Source organism: Leucopleurus acutus (assembly GCF_964270905.1).
Source record: "Leucopleurus acutus genome assembly, chromosome: 16".
Lineage (NCBI taxonomy): Eukaryota > Metazoa > Chordata > Mammalia > Artiodactyla > Delphinidae > Leucopleurus > Leucopleurus acutus.
Window position 1 is genome coordinate 62181651 of NC_139158.1, and position 17437 is coordinate 62199087.

The 17437-nt window shown below is 48.3% G+C and overlaps 1 protein-coding gene across 1 annotated transcript; it reads left to right on the forward strand.

Moving 5' to 3' along the window:
- Positions 1 to 4412: 4412 nt before the first annotated feature.
- BPIFA3 (BPI fold containing family A member 3) lies at positions 4413 to 16157 on the forward strand (the record flags this gene model as incomplete). The annotated part of the gene is made up of 7 exons (XM_082856809.1): positions 4413 to 4536; positions 10438 to 10588; positions 12682 to 12789; positions 13658 to 13807; positions 15019 to 15103; positions 15526 to 15589; positions 16123 to 16157. The coding sequence occupies 7 exons, from the start codon at positions 4413 to 4415 to the stop codon at positions 16155 to 16157; spliced, it is 717 nt and encodes a 238-aa protein (XP_082712935.1).
- Positions 16158 to 17437: the final 1280 nt, after the last annotated feature.

Sequence of the window (17437 nt, forward strand, 5' to 3'; positions counted from 1 at the left end):
CCAGGTCCCACTTCCAGGAAGACTCTGACTTCATTGCTCAGGGGTGGCCTGGGAATCTGCATTTTTACAAGCTTCACCCATTCCCCCCAAAAGTACTACAATGCTCCCAGAAACCCAAGCTCTTCCACTTTCCTGTCCCCCTCTCCAGGCCACCCCAGAACCCAGAAGAGTCACCATCATCATCTTTTGTCAAACCTAATATTCCACTCAGAAAGGGCCCTACCCCCACTTTTAGGGAAATTTGACTTTGGGTTAAAGTTCCAGTATCTAGTCTTCCATGACTGTAAAATGTGTCCATTTCTACAAAGAATGGGATACATGAATAATAGATCCTGTTCCTTAGACGAGTGATTCTCCGGGCTATTCCAGACCCTACTGATTCAGGTGCAGGAATCTGCATGTTACCCACTCTACTGCCCCCTGGAGTGTGAGGACCTCTGCTTTGGGGAACTACAACTGCCTTAGAGCCCAAGGAGAGGAGGAAGTGGCCACTCCCAATGGCCATGGGAGGACGCTTATGAACAAAAGCCTGCACAGCCCTCATTCTGCCAGGGGAGGTGGCTGTCTCCTTACACCCCTGGGGGTCCCTCCCTGGAGCCATGGACGTGAGCCAGGGCCTCTTCGGGGCACATGACCGCTGACTTCTCACCCCCGGTCCCATCCACACCTAGTTCCTTTGTTCCTCCAACCTGCTGAGCCTTTGCCCACGCCAGGGACTTTCCCTGCGGTTCCACCTGCCAGGTGTGCCCCCCTACGCCTGCACCCAAGGCCAGCTCCATCTCCTCCTGGGCCCAGCTCAGATGTCACCTCTCTGGAGACCTCCCCTAACCCTTTTCTAAAGTGGCCTCCCTGCAATTCCCAATTTCACCTCACTTTTCCCCCCCTCAATACAATTTGTAATTATTTCACGTATTGTTCTCGTTCTCTCACCAGACCATAAGCTGCTGCAGAAGCAGGGATTCTGTTGTTGCCCAGAGCCAAGCACAGTGCCTGGCACATAGTGGGCCCACAGGGGATATTGGTTGACTGGACAAGTGAATGCTCCTCCAAGTCAAACTCCTGGAAAGCCAATTACCCAGAGGAGCAGGGGTTTTAGCCAGTGTGAGTGGGCACACCTTAAGAGGACCACAGAAATCCTGCTACTGTGAGCACCATTTTTAAACCAGGTACGTATATGTTTATCATCACAAACCCAAGTTTTCATCACATTTTCAAAATGCCTCCCAAAAATGTAAAGAAGCTTGTTCTAAGGTAAGTTCTTTGAAATAGTACAGGAGATTGTTAATGGGTGAGGTTTGGGGTGTCTAGCATCTCCCTCTCCCAAAGGAAATAGCATCTCACCACTCTGGGGTGGCAGCCCCTCAGGCTCATGTCCCCTCATGTGTGGCTGGAGGGCGCAATGAGATCCCACACGGAGCAGGCTTAGCACAGTGAATGAGGCCACCAGGTAAATATCGGCATCACCAACCTGAGAAGCAGCTGCTTACACAGGAGCAGAGCATCCCTCCAGGGCGCTCCTCTCTGGGAGCACCAGTGGCGGACAGGGCCGGGAAAACACCCAGCTAACTTATAGCCTTTCTTTTAAATAGCTGCTCAAGCTCTACCTCCTCAGGGACGTCTTTTCTCTGCCTACCCCGATCCCCAACTATCAGGTCTCCCCTCACTGCGCCCTTGCTTAGCTCCCCCCGCCCCCCACCTCTGCTCCGCAGCAGAGCCATGCTTCATAACCACATGCTCCTGGCAGGGAGAGATGCAGACGCGTGTGAGCTCCAGGAGGACGAGGAACCTGCCTGGCTGCTCAGAGCCCTTGGTGCCTGACACTTAGCACTCACTGTCTTTAGCTGCTTTATTTGTTTTTTTCGTTTTATTTTGTTTTGGGCTGCGTAGGGTCTTCGTTGCGGTGCACAGGCTTCTCACTGCAGTGGTTTCTCTTGTTGTGGAGCATGGGCTCTAGGCTCACGGGCTTCAGTAGTTGTGGCACGTGGGCTCGGTAGTTGTGGTTCGTGGACTCTAGACCGCAGCCTCAGTAGTTATGGCGCACGGGCTTAGCTGCTCCGCGACACGTAGGATCTTCCCAGACCAGGGCTCGAACCCGTGTCCCCTGCCTTGGCAGGCGGATTCTTCACCACTGGGCCACCAGGGAAGTCCCACTTTATTTGTTTGTTGAATGAACAAGAGCAAAGCCCACCATCTGATTGGACGTCTGCAAGCTCCCTCCAGGCACTAAAGCCATCACAGCACCCCCAGTTGTAATTCCTGCTAGAATTGCCAAAACAGCCGTACATTCATTTGCGGATGTGCTCAGGAGAGGTGACTCCTTGACAGGTTGTGCACTTTCAGTGTCCTGGGCACCATCTGTAGGCTAATCATACTTGGTGTCGTTCACTCCACCAGCTTCCCTGGTTTACAGGTAACGAAGCTGAGGCTCAGAGAGGTGAGAGTGACAATGACAGCAATCATAGCAACGTTTTTGAGCATTGCTATGTATGATTCTCTTTAAGTCTCACTACAGCCCCACACTATTATCCAGACTCAGGGTGCAAATCCTGGCTTTCCCTCCTGAGTCTGCCAGGAGGGAAAGCCAGGATTTGCACCCTGGTCTGTGTGACTCAGAATCCCACGCTCTTAACCGCGTGTGTTTCTACATTAAGCTGTCTTCAAATCCGGGGCTCACCCATGAGCCGTGCTTCCTGCTCCCTTGTCATGCACCAGAACCATAAATCTACGCCCTACACGTCATCGTTTCTTTACATTCAGTGGCCCTGAGAACCACAGCCTGTGATGAGGTGGGGCTGACACCCCCCCCACCCCCAGTTCAGCTCTCCAAAGAGCCAAGGACAACAGTGACCACTCTTCTCCAATTTTCTTGACAAAAAAAATAACAAAATCCCCACTGGTTACACAAGACCAGGAAGACTAGAAAAGTACATTTAAAGTAACTGATATTCTACAAACATTCCCAAGGGGGGCATGAACACTGAGAGAGGACCTCAGATCGGGAAAGCCATCACCCTGAACTAATGCTTTTGATTTACAAGGCCAGAAGTGAAGTGTCCAAGGATGGCCCGGGGTTTCTGGGAAATTTGCACAGGACCCTGCATGTCCCCCGCATCTTGCGGGGAGAGGACAAGAAGGGGAAAGAGCCTTTGTCTCAGAGCTCACGGCAGCTGAATTGTCGGGCCCAGACTTCCAAGGTCTGTGCAGCTGCAGGAGAGCAGAGGAGGGACAGAGTGGTAGGAGGTGAGATCAGAGAGGACACCAGAGACCCTGCAGGCTCTGAGAGGCATTGCACAGATTTCAGCTTTCGCTCTGTGTGTGATGGGAAATTTTGGAGGGTTTTGAGCAGAGGAGTGCCATGGTCTGATTTATGTCTTAAAATGATTTCTCAGGCAGCCATATGCAAAAGAGATTGTAGTTGGGCCAGGGAAGAGGCTGGGACACCAGGTAGGACACCTCTGCGATAACTCAGGCCAAGATGATGGCAGCTGAGGAGGAGTGGTTAGATGTGGGCAGATCCTGGAAGTGTTGACAGGACTTCCTGACAGATGGGTCATGGGAGATGAGGAAAGAGGAGTGAGTCGAGGGGGACTCCAAGGGCTGTGGCCGGAGCAACTGGGTGGATTGGGATGCCACGTCTTGAGATGATGAGGAGAGGGGATTTGAACTGAATTCTTAATGACCCTGCAACCCAGAGCAACAAGATAAGCCTGATGCTTTGGCTTCAAGGCTCTCTGTCCCCTCCCTGTAAACCTTATCCACAAACCATCCATCCGTTCAATTATTCATTCATTCATTTGTATCACTTAATAAACATCACTGGTAACTACCATGTGGTAAACATGGGAGGCACTGGACACAGGAGGATTAATTAAATTCACACCCTGCGCTCCAGAAACATATAATTTAGTGGGGGATTCAGAGACCAGCCATCCTGTTTTATGTATTCAGTCATCTGGTCCCTCAACAATCATCCGCACTTAATTTCTCACAAGCAAGCGTTGTGATAGGCATTGCAGATGATCCTGCCTTTAAGAAAGTCCTAGTCCAATTGGAAAGCCTGAGATTAACCATCCTTGCCCATTCATTCATTCATTCATTCACTGAAGAGTCACCGACATCCACCTTGTGCTGGTCTGGGAGAGGTTTCCCACTGGATGACCCAACAGTGGGGTCTACCGGGTGTCTCTAAGCAACAAGGCTTCCGTCTGGATCCCTGGCCTCCCCACAGGGTTCCACCTGCTGCCCTCACCATGTGAGCAAGCCCGGGTGGCAGCTGCCAGAGCCCATCACGACACCTCCCCACAGCATGCTGGGGGCTAACTTCGGTCCATCCATCCAGGTGGCCACCCTTGCAGCCATCCACGTGGGTAGCATCTGACCTTTCTTAATACCCACAGGTCCAAGAACCCAAGATGCATTCACTCTGGAGGCTCCTGGTCCTCCTCAGCTCACTGGCCTTGCCCTTGGCACTCCATAAGCAGCACTGGCCTGGCCTGGCCAAGACCCACAGAGACAGCAAATCGGGTCTGGCGAGAAGTAAGCTAAGCCCATGTTCTGCCCACTGTCACAGGGAGGGTAGGGAAAGCATTAACTTGACCCCACCACTGACTTGCTAGATGACCTGGAATTGGTCACTTACCCTCTTCTCTTCCTTTTTTCTTAGACCTGAAGGACACAAAATTGAGTTTGAGTTGATCATACGCCTATTCCTAGCACATCGTCATTATCATGAACCATGGCAAGACCCCTCTTGTGTTTTATTTTATGTTATTTTCCTCTCCACCTCTTACTCTCACGCCCATTCCCCTCTTCCTTGGCAGGCATTGCAGCTTGTTTAATATAGGTGTTGGCTTTTTTGGGGTGGTGCTGCGCAGCGTGTGGGATCTTAGTTCCCTGACCAAGAATTGAAGTCGGGCCCCCGCAGTGAAAGCACAGAGTCCTAACCACTGGAAAGCCAGGAAATTCCCTAATATATGTGTTTTTAAATGCCCATATCCTTGTAAAACATACAGTGTTTTGATTTACATAAATGGTAAAGCTATATAGATTTCTTTTTTTTTTTTTTTTTTTTTTTTTTTTTACTGTTTTCACTGGACACCATGCTGTTGACATCTGTTGCTTCAGACTTGTACAGAAAAGTCCATGAAATACATCCACTTCATCATCACTTGGCCATTTCCCTAGGGATGAACACTTGAGTTGTCTCTAACTTCCCACTATTATAAACTACACAGCAATGAACATTCTCACGTGTCCTTCTTAGAACCTACGGGAGAATTTCCCTGGGATATACCCTGAAGGGAGATGGCTGGGCTCTAAGGCAGGTGCAAACTGAATTTAACTAAAGACTGCCAGATTGCTTTCTAGGATGGCTGTGCAGGTCTACGCCCACTCCAATAACAAACAAGCGTACCTGTATCCCTTGTTTCCCAACACTGGAGAGAATCCACTGGTATCAGCCTCCTTGGGCTGCCACAGCAAGATACCACAGACCAGGTGGCTTGAACAACAGACATTTATTTTCTCACAGCTCTGGAGGCTGGAAGTTCAAGATCAAGTTGCCCACAGGGTTGGTTTCTGGTGAAACCTCTCTTCCTGGCTTGTAGATGGCCACATTCTCACTGTGTCCTCACAGGGTCTTTCCTCTGTGTGTGTACAGAGGGTGAGCGAGCACGTTCTGGTGTCTCTTCCTCTTCTTATAAGGACGCCAGTCCCATCGGATTAAGGCCCCACCCTTATGACCTGATTCAACGTTAACTCCTCCCTCAAGGCCCCATCTCCAAATACAGTCACATTGGAGATTAAGGCTTCACTATATTGATTTGGGGTGGGGGGAGCACAATTCAGTACATAACAGCATCTTTCTAATTGTTTGCCAGTCTGATGTGTGTTTGAGTGATATCTAATTGTTTTAGCTTGATTAGTGAGATTAGTTTGATTAGTGAGAAGTTTGAGCAACACGTCTTAATTCTGTTAGCCATTTTGACTTCTTTGAATTCCCTGTTCTTATCTTTTGCCCATTTTTCTATTTGCTTTCCAATTTTTTTAATCCTCTTTGATTTGAGAAGATGTTAATTTATTCTTGACATTAGTCCCTTGTCAGGTCTAAGCATTGGTAACATCTCTCCCAAACTGTCACCTATTAACTTTGCTTGTAGACACTTCATTGAACAGGAATATTTTCAAACTCATCAACATTTCATCTTATGGTTTATATTTGATGAGTCTTAAGCCCTTGTCTCCAGCCTGTTTTTTCTAACAGCTTTACAGTTTCACTTTTCACATATAGGATTTTAATCCATTTGGAGGCTATCTTTATGTATGTTTACATCTGTAAATTAGAGATTCAGCTTCACTTCTCTCCTTATGAGTCCATTCAACCCACCTACTAAATGGTCAGCTTTCCAAACACATGGATTCCCTTTTGAGTTCTGTGTTCTGTGTCTGTGTAACTGTTTCTGTATCCAAAACATAATATTTTAAATACTACATCTTTGTAAAATGCCATTTTATCTGATAGAACTTTCTTCTTCCAAATGAATCTTAGACTGTGTTGAGTTCCTTAAAAAAGAGAAAAAATCTTCTGGAAATTTAATTAGGGTTTCACTGAATTTGTTTATTAATTTAATGACAATTGACATTTTTGCAGTATTATGTTAGGCAATTACAAAAGTAATATATCTTTCAATTTATTCAGATTATATTTTAGATCCCTTAATAGAATTTTAAATTTATATAAATGTCTTAAGTATGTTTTGTTAAATTGATTCCTAGAGAATTTATGGGTTTTGTTGCCACAGTAAATATTGCCTAATTTTCTATTATATTTTCTAGTTGGTATTGCTGGTACAGATGAGAGGAAAGCTGTTGATTTTTAAAAATTAATCTGCTATCCAAAAGTCTTACTGACCGCTTATTAGTTCTAATAATTTGTCTTATTTATTCTGTTCAATTTTCTATCTAGAGGATTGTATCATCTGCAAATAGTGACAGTCTTATCTTTTCTCTTCTAAACCTTATACTTCTTGTGCCTTTTTCTTATCTTGCACTATAGCCAAGGCCTCCTATAGGAATGGGAATATATCTAGAATTCTCCACTTAGTATATTTCTGTAGGTTTTTGGGATATAGTTTTTATCATGTTAAGAAAGTCCCCTTATATTTCTAGTTTCCTAAATTTTTCTTAATCATAAATCAGTATTGGTCCTTAACAAATGTTTTTCTGCATCTAAAAATTAATCCATCTTTTCTTCTACTCTGTTAATGTGATAAACTGTATTAATAGATTTTCTTATGTTGAACCCATCCTAGCATTTCTGGAATAAATATGATATTTTTATAACATACTATAATTATCTATTTATAATCTGCTATTATTATATTATTTTTATAATGTACTTTATTATTTTTATCATGTATTATTTTTATAATATACATTAACGTATTTATAATGTATCAAACTGAAATTTATATTTTATAATGTAATATGATATTTTTATAATGTACTATTAGCTATTAGATTTGTTAGCTAGTAATTTATTTAGGATCTTAGCAAATTTTTCATACATAAAATTGATGTGTAATATCTTTTCCTTGTACTATTCTTGAAGCAAGTTGTACTAGCCTCATAAAATGAATTTTGCATCTTCTTTTTCTATTTTCTTTCACAATTACCTTTTCATAAAGTTGGGTAAAAGTCTTCCATAAAACCATCTAGATCAAAACTTTTGGGGAATGAGATCACCGGTTTCTTTCTTTTTTTTTTTTTTTTTTTGCGGTACGCGTGCCTCTCCCGTTGCGGAGCACAGGCTCCGGACGCGCAGGCTCAGCGGCCATGGCTCACGGGCCTAGCCGCTCCGCAGTATGTGGGATCCTCCCTGACCGGGGCACGAACCCGTGTCCCCTGCATCGGCAGGCGGACTCTCAACCACTGCGCCACCAGGGAAGCCCTGTTTCTATTTCTTAATGGTTTTAAGTTATCGATGTTTCCCATTTCCCCTCATCATGACTTGGCATTTTATGGTTTGCCATAAATGTATGCATTGCATTTAGGTTATCAAATATATTCACATGTGGTTGTGGCTCCAGGTATCCTCATCTGTACAATAGGTGCAGTTAGAATGCTGTTTCATTGGGCTGCTTTTGAGACTTAAATGAAGGCAAGTATGTGCAAAGTGTTTTTCAACTGTGAAAACGTTTATCTCTACAACCACTTCTCACGTATCTGTTAGGGTGTTACAGAAAACTCAAGTCAATCTGGTTTAAACAATAAAAAAAAAAGTATTTCACACAACTGAAAGTCATAGGTAGGGCAAGCTCCAGGTTTGGTTCAATCAGCAGCTCAAAGCTGCCAACCAGATCTGCATTTCATCCTTTTTTAGCTCTGTTATCGTCATGGTTTCATCCGCAGGCTGTTGGTTCACAGTGTGATAGGAAAATGGTGGCCAGTGGCCATTGGAGCTATAGGCTGTCTTGTTCCTTTCCAGTAGGAGAAAGAGAAAGAAACCTTCCCCTCAAACATGAAGCATAGGGTCTGTTTAGTCTGATAGAACCAACTTGGATCATATGCGAACTTTGTACCTGTAAGAGTCACCATGCAATGATAATCAACAGCCTCATCTGGACCAGGAATTGAAAAGAGTGTCTGAATCAAAAGAGGGGTCAGGGCTTCCCTGGTGGCGCAGTGGTTGAGAGTCCGCCTGCCGATGCAGGGGACGTGGGTTCGGGCCCCGGTCCGGGAGGATCCCACATGCCGCGGAGCGGCTGCGCCCGTGAGCCATGGCCGCTGAACCTGTGTGTCTGGAGCCTGTGCTCCGCAACGGGAGAGGCCACAACAGTGAGAGGCCCGCGTACCGCAAAAAAAAAAAAAAAAAAAAAAAGAGGGGTCAGATGGGAAGAATAGGACGAATGGGTGGATGGGAGAGTGGATGGATAAGAGGATGGATGGGAGGATGTATGGATGAGTGGATGGATGGGTAGATGGATGGATAGATGGATGGATATTGGATAGATAGATGGAGAATAGATGGGAGGATGGATGGATGGATGGATGGATACTGGACTGACAACTACTAGTGTCTGCTGCTCACAAATTCCCAAGTGCTACTATCATCATTAACCAAGAACTACTAAGAGTTCTAGGCATACCTATAGTTTCACTCCATCCTTGAAACTATTTCTTTACTGTATGTTCTCCTACTAGATAGAAAAATGGTTTGTGTGTTTAGTGCCCAGTACTGAGCCTGATACCCAGTAGATGCACAGTAAATATCCTTTGGCTAAATGTCTCAATATTCCTAGTAAGTATCCTATGAGATGGGTATTATTACTGCCCTATTACACAGATGAGGAAATCAAGACTCAGGGAGGTAACAGAGCTAGGATTTGAACCCAGATCTATGACTCCAGAGATATTTTCTTTTTTTTTTTAATTTTATTTATTTATTTTTGGCTGCATTGGGTCTTTGTTGCTGTGTGCAGGCTTTCTCTAGTTGTGGCGAGCCGGGGCTACTCTTTGTCCCAGTGCGCGAGCTTCTCATTGCGGCAGCTTCCCCTGTTGCGGAGCACGGGCTCTGGGTGCACGGGCTTCAGTACTTGTGGCACACAGGCCTAGCTGCTCGGAGGCATGTGGGATCTTCCTGGACCGGGACTCGAACCCGTGTCCCCTGCATTGGTGGGCGGACTCCCAACCACTGCGCCACCAGGGAAGCCCCAGAGACACTTTCTGCAGCAGAAACATGGGGTGCTGAAAGGGGGTCTGGGGGCTGGCCCTGGAGGATACTGGTGAGGTGTGACAATGGCTTCTGTGGCTCTGCAGTAATACATAGTTCTCAGTGTGGGGCCTGAACACCTAGAGGGTTGAGTCAGTGCAATAAATGTGTCTTGAGGTGAGCTCTGAGGTTTGTCAGAACTGGGCCCCCAACCTGGGCAGCTGGGGTCTAGGGTCCAGAGAGCTAGGACTTCACGCAAGTCAATAGCTTTTCAAATTTCCCTCCTTTTTGGAATTCATTCTTTTCCACTGGTAGCTCCACCCAGCCTTGCAGTTTATTCCGAGCATGGTGGGGGAGGATATCCATTTATTCTCTCCTTATTTGCCCACCTCTTTTTCTCTTCAACCAACATTTACTGTGATCTAGATCCCGTACGTTAGGCTCTGTGTTCCACGTTCAGAGATGCGGCACTGGGCAAATTTCAACCATAATATCTCTCTTTAGCAGCTGTTGCCTGCCAGACCCTCTGCAGGTGTGTCACACCGGCACTGCAAAGCATCATTTCACGGATGAAGAATGTGGATCTCAGTGTTGGGGGCAGGGGGATGACACACCAATCACTCAGCAAGAAGCCGGTGTGCCAGCCTGCAACCTGGGCCTCCTGGCTCCAAACCCCCCACCTTTGCCAGGACATTGTGCAATGTCACTGGTCCCATATCCATTTCCAGTTATTGTGCAGGGCCTCACGAAGCGCAATACAGAGTGCCGAATCCAGAACATCCGCTTCCTGGACAGTCTGAATGCCTCCAGGCAGACGGCCTCGGGGATGGTGGGCTGGCTAATTGGCAGCATGAACCTTCAGCAGCATCAAGAAGGCAGGTGAGATCTTGAACCCCGTCACTGGCCCTGGGACTCCTGATAAAGCTCTAAGAGGGCAGAGCTTGAGGGCATGGCAGTACGAGGCCTGTGAAGAGGAAAGGAGGGAAGATTGGAAGGAGATGTCACACCCAACACAAGGATGAGTAGGGGGCCCAGCACAAGGGGTCACTGGGAGAGGCAGCACAGCAGAATAATTAAAGGTGAAGGTTTGGGAGCAAAAGTTTCTGCATTTAAATCCTGACTCTGGGGCTTCCCTGGTGGCGCAGTGGTTGAGAGTCCACCTACCGATGCAGGGGACACGGGTTTGTGCCCCAGTCCGGGAGGATCCCACATGCCGCGGAGCGGCTGGGCCCGTGAGCCATGGCCGCTGAGCCTGCGCGTCTGGAGCCTGTGCTCCGCAACGGGAGAGGCCACAGCAGTGAGAGGCCTGCGTACCACAAAAAAAATAAAATAAATAATAAATAAATCCTGACTCTGCCACCAAATTTGGGGAACTTGCTGGGCCACTCTGGTCTCATCTATAAAATGGGTACCCAGAGCACAGCCTGGATAAACATCTGGGGTGCCAAAGGAACCCAGGACTAGAGTCTGACATTTGAACCCCACTCTTGCTTGAAAGCTGTGTGAGTCTGGGCAAGGCATTTGAGCTCCCTGAGCTCCAGCCTTGAGTCCTCCTCAATGAAATGGGCGTAATTATCCCTGCGTCCTGGAGTTGTTCGGAGCTTTCCCTGTGGCACATAATGGATGCGTAGCCATTGGTATAATTAGCCTCGCAGAACTGGGCCTGTCCTCCACCTCCATCTTCCCCCCTTCCTCTCAGTGGATGCAGGCCTCCCCAGCTGCCTGGTCTCAAAGCTGCTCAAATGTAACACCATGATCCCAGCCTGCTGTGCCCTTGACCTACCTTCTCTCCGATTTGAATCCCTCATTCCCTCCATTTTAATGAGCGCCAGTACTCACCAGCAGGGTTTCCCTTGCTGTGTGCAGTCACAATCACTTCCCTTCATTCATTCCTTTAACAATTGTTACAGTTATTCATTGAGCGCCTACTGTGTACCAGCACCTGGGCTGGGTACTGGGAATACAGCTCTATACAGACCTACAGTCCCTGCCCTTTTGGATCTTACATCCTAGTTAGTGAGATAGGACACAAAAGTAAATAACTAACTTCAGATGGAGGGATATAACATGAAGACAAATTTAGCCAGGTCAGGGGTGAGAGTGAGAGGACTGATCGGGGGACCTTCCTAACCCTTAAGTAGAAATATGAATGAAGAGAAGGAGGTGAGTGACATGAGGTCATGGGGGCACAGTGAGTGCAAAGGCCCTGAGGTAGGAAGGAGATTGATGCATTTGAGGAGGAGGAAAAGTCCTGTGTGGCTGGGTGAGCAAGGGGAGGGTGGTAGGAGATGGGGCTGCAGAGGCAGGTGAGGCCAGACCCTGCAGATCTGAGGGGCTGTGATGCGGAGTTCAGATTTTATTGCAAGAGCAGTGAGAAACCAGTGGAGAACACTGAGTGATAGGGGAGTGTTAAGGCCCCTCTGGCTGCCACATGGAGATGGTTTGTGGAGAGGCCAAGATCGTAGCCTGGAGCCCAGAGAGAAACTAGAGCATCTCCAGGCAAGAAGTGATGGTGACCTGGACCAGACGAAAGCAACAGAGTAACAGGAAGTGGCCCATTTCAGGATATATTTTGCAAGCAGAGCCAACATGATTTACTAATGAGTAGAATGTGGCGGTGAGGGATGGAGAGAAGTTGAAGACAGCTCCCACGGTTTGGGTCTGGGCCCCTGGGAAGGTGGTGGGGCTATCCACTGAGAGCGGGAGGCTGTCTCTGAGAACGGGCCCAGGGGCTGGGTCTGCAGTTGGCTATGGGTTTCACAAATCAGTTGTGTGGAGCTGTTCGGGGGCGCTCAGGGACAGCTTGTAACCCCAGGGCTCCTGCAGGGAGCTCTTGCCCTCAGAGCATCTGTAAAAGGATCTGACTCCAAATCCGACTGCTAGGAGACAGGCCAGCCTTGTCTGTAACGCCCAAGGCCTTGAGGTCTGAGACCCTTCACCCTTGCAGGGGTCTTTGCTCTTTCCTTGTGCAGCGCCAACGTCACCAACATTCAGCTGGACTATGGTGGGATCCGGATGTCTTTCCATAAGGAGTGGTTCTTGGCAAACATCTCACTTGAATTTGACATTGACTCAAGGCTGTAAGTCATACAGAAGTGGGGCCTGAAGGGCACTGTTCCTCTTCACTGGGAACCTGGGAGTGGGGGGAGGGGGGCGGATTTTGGCAATTTGGGGAACCCAGATCTTTCTGCTGCAAACTGGTTTCAATTCCTGGTTTCCGAACTCACTTGCTGTGTGACCTTGGGCAAGTCACTTCACATCTCTGAGCCTTGGTTTCTTCAGCTGAAATATGGATGGTAATCACTGGTCAGTGGAGGCAGGTCATATGCTCATTTAAACCTATGTGAGTTCCCTACAACGATTTTTAAAAAGAGAAACAGGGGGCTTCCCTGGTGGCGCAGTGGTTGAGGGTCCGCCTGCCGATGCAGGGGACACGGGTTCATGCCCCGGTCTGGGAAGATCCCATATGCCGCGGAGCGGCTGGGCCCGTGAGCCATGGCCACTGAGCCTGCACGTCCGGAGCCTGTGCTCCGCAATGGGAGAGGTCACGGCAGTGAGAGGCCCGCATACCAAAAAAAAAAAAAGAGAGAGAGATAGAGTTTAATGATCACATCGCCCTTCCCTCCTCTGGTTCAGACTACCCTTTAACATCTACTGCCTCTGGGAGGGCTCCACTAAATTGTAAAGATTTTTAGAATAAGATTAACTCTCAATTTTTGAATTTCTGAAGGCCCCCTAATCTGGTCTATTTAAAGGATTTTCAGAAGGCACTCTGGCTAGTAATGTTTTTCTCCTTAATCGCTGACCACAGAATTTAACATCCAGGCAAGGTGGAGCCCCACTGTGCTGATGTCTTGAAAGAGACACTCTCCGTGTTGGCTGCTTCCTCCTCCTCTATTCTTTCTCTGTCTCCTGCCCCTCCCCCCTCCTCCTCTCTCTCCTCCCCAGGCCCTTCAATAACCAGATCATAAAGACACACGCACGCATGAACCTCGCTGTGGAGTTCTGGCTGGAGAAGGATGAGTTTGGCCGGAGGGATCTGGTGATAGGCAACTGCCGCGTGGAGCCCAGCAGCATCCGCATGACTGTCATCGATGAGTAAGATCCCAGCCGCCCCTCCCCAGGGCTGGGCCCCTTCCTGACTGGCCCTGGCTGCAGCCACAGGTCTCCACCACCTCCTGGGTGAGCCCCAAAGAGATCTCACCCAGGATCTTCCCCAGGATCTGTTCCTCTTCCTGCATCCCCATCCCAGAGGTGGCCCTGCCACCCTCCCAGAAGCCAGACTCCTCCTCCACCTCACTCCCCACAGCCCATCTTCCACAGGTCCCATCAATGACCTCCTGGCAACCCTCACCTGCTCCCTTTCTCTCCATCCCCACAGCCACTGACTGGGCTCGTAGTCCACTTCCTGGACCACTGTGGGAGCCTCCTCCAACTTTCCCTGACTCAGACCTCACTGCTTTCACTCTGTTCTCCCCCTGCAGCAGAAATCACTTTCTAGCCCAGAAATCTAGCCATGTCAGCCAGCCCCTGCTCCAGACACTCCAATGGTTCTCCAGTGCCCTCTGGATGAAGAGCAAACTCCTGGATGTCACTCAAGGCCCTACTTGTCCTGTCCCCTACCCCACTCTGCAGCCCTTTGCCCTCAAGTCTCTCTGAAGAACCCCCCTCCATCAGTATGCCATGCATTTTCATACCACCGTGCGTTTGCACACGCTGATCCTTATGCTTGGATGCCCCTCCTTCCTTCTTTAAAGCTCTTCCTCGTCACTCATTCATTCAACAAATATTTGCTGAGAACCTACTATGTGCTAGGCACAACATGCTTGATGCTAGGGATACAGTAGTGAACAAGATAGAAAAAAATAGACTTAAATAAAGATCTGTAGACTAGCTGACCAAGTGTGTCAACCCCAACAGACTGAGTCCCTCAAGGGCAAGATTTGTGTCTGATCTTTCTCTGTAATTCCAGAATGCTGAAAGCAACTAGGTCATCAGTGGATATCCATTCATTTATTCATCAGACATTCACTGAATGCCTAGATCATGCCAGACATCCACGAAGAAAGCTGTGGACTGTAGTTACTGACCTGGTTCTAATCTAATCAGCACTTAACTAGCTGTGTGACCTTGGGCAAGGCACATCACCTCTCTGAGCTGCGCCTTTGACTATTGCTTACAATGATGCCTCTCACGTAGGGCTCTCTGAGGATTAAATGGCTGTGTGAGATGTTCTCCACACACAGCACCTGGCATTAGTATTGTCTGTATTTATCTGTTCTGTTCTATATATCTATCTCTCTTTCTAGAGATATCCCACCAAAGATGAAACATTTTTTCCACAACCTCAGAGACAACCTGGAAAAAGTTATCCCACACCTGATAGAAAGTCAGGTAAGTTTCAGAAAAGTAGCTTCACCTTGGGCATCCTTGAGTCCGAGGGTCAGGGCATATATATTGGCATTTCAGCAAAGAATTGGGCTTTAGAACCTGAGAAATCTCAAATTAAGATGTTAAATTTTGCCATCTACTGCCTGTGTGTCCTTGGACAAGTGACTTAGCCTCCCTGAGCCTCAATTTCCCCATCTGTAACATGGGAACCATCACAGTCCCCATTTCACAGAGAGCCACAAAGATTCAGGGGGGCAAAGCACGGAAGTACTGTGCATAGCACCTGGTGGGTAGTTGGCGTTCAGTACAAGGGAGCCACACTTGCCATGATTCCTTGTGGAAATCCCGTGGCTTCCAGCCACAGCCCCTCCAGTTTTCTTATCCCACTCCCTGGTCTGACCCTTCTCTCTGTGTTGGTGGTCCAGGAATGTCCTCTGATCGATGAAATCCTCAGGCAGCTGGATGTGAAACTGTTGAAAAGCCTCATGGGTGAGTGAGCACCCGTGTCCCTCCGGGGCGAGGACTCAGGACAGGCAAATGGCCAGAAGAGGTGTCCCCGCTGCAGCTCTTATTGAGGCCTGCTGAGGGGTGTCTGCATGTGCTCTGAGGACACTCAGAGGTGACCATATGACCATGACCTTCACTATCCCCCGAGAGAGCTGGGACAGCAGAGGGCACCCCTACCAAGCTGGCTGTGCCCCGCCAATTCACCCAAACCTCCAGGTTACCAGAGCTTCTCCCAAGATCTCCACTCAATCCTTTAGGGAGCACTGCCCTCCCACACACCCAAGCCCTCCCCCATCCCAGTTGCAGATAAACAGATATAGTCCCTGCCTTCAGGGAGCTCACAGTGAGTGGAAGACACAAGAACTGAATAATTAGATATCATTTGAAGAGTTTTAATGTGAATGTTCCCGGCACCAGGCCTTGGTCAGCATGGATGGATGAGAGACCCCTTCGGTGTGGACCTGGGTGTCAGAGGGCAGACACCTGATGACTGATTCTGCCTCTTCTCCTTACAGAACAGGCCATTGCTCATGAACTCAACCAACTTTGAGTCCAGCCAGCCTTCCACGAGCCAGACTTGAGCGCCCCCTAGCTGCCCACTGATAATCAGAAGGAGATTCCAGATTTGGAGGCTCCAAGTCGCCCTCAGAGTGGGGCTTCTGATGTCCCACTTTCACCACAGGCCCTTTGGACATCCTGTCCTCTTCCACAATAAATTCTAGCTCTGAAGGGTACAGAGGTCCTTCTGCCTGGGCCCTGAGGTTTGAGTTCCAAAAGTCAGACCTGACGAAGGTCCATCCTGAGACTTGGCTGATGGCTGATAAGGTCCATCCCAAACCCAGGATATGCCTGAGTTCGCTCGTCAGCCCAGAAATGTCAGAGAAAACACTCTTTCTTTTCCTGTAATTTGCAGCCAATAGCGCATCCATGGATGTGCTCATCAGTGTGGGGAGGGCCCTGTTGAGAGTTCCCATCCCCTTGTTCATTCAACCCATGTTTATTGTGCACCTAATATGTGCCCAGAACCTTGCTGGGCTCCAAGGGGGTGAAGAAGAACAGTGACAGAGTGGTAAAGTATAAACACTGGCACTAAACAGATCTGAGTTCAAATTTGATTCAGCCCAACGAGAAGTTCCAGGAGGGTATAAACATGAGCATCAGGGTGACCAATGACCCTCCAGCCCCCAGCACAGGCCTGACACCAAATGTGTGCTCAGCAAATACCCATGGTTAAATAATGGGTGAGTCCTCGTCTTATGACTCCCTAGCTGTATCGGGGACAAGGCATTTTACCTTTTGGTCTCCCTCCCCTGCAAAGTGGGAATAGAAATCTTACACGATGTGGAGCAGCGGGGGCCTCACACTGCTGGAGGGAGATGAGTCGCATCTCCACTTTGTAAAACTCGTGGCAACATCCCCTGAAGGGCAACATATTCCTCCCTCTGACCCACAGTCCCGATCCTAGGTACAGAATACATGCACATGGGCACCGCAAGACATGTCCAACATTGCTCATAGCATCCGTAGTCATAATAGCCCCAGAGTGAAAACTCCCTAAATGCCCATCAAAAGAATGGGTGAATAGAATTGGTAAATACCTTGTGGGATCGTCACCAGCGGAATGCTCTACAGTAATGAAAATAACCTACACCCACACAACCACGTGGATGGATCTCACACACCTAACAAAGCCAGGCCCCGAAACACACGTCTCCCATCTATATGAGGCTCAAACACAGCAAACCTAACCCGTGCTGTCAGAGGTCAGGATGGTGGCTACCGTCAGGGAGAGTGTTAGTGACTGGACGTAGTAGGAGGGCCTTCTGGAGG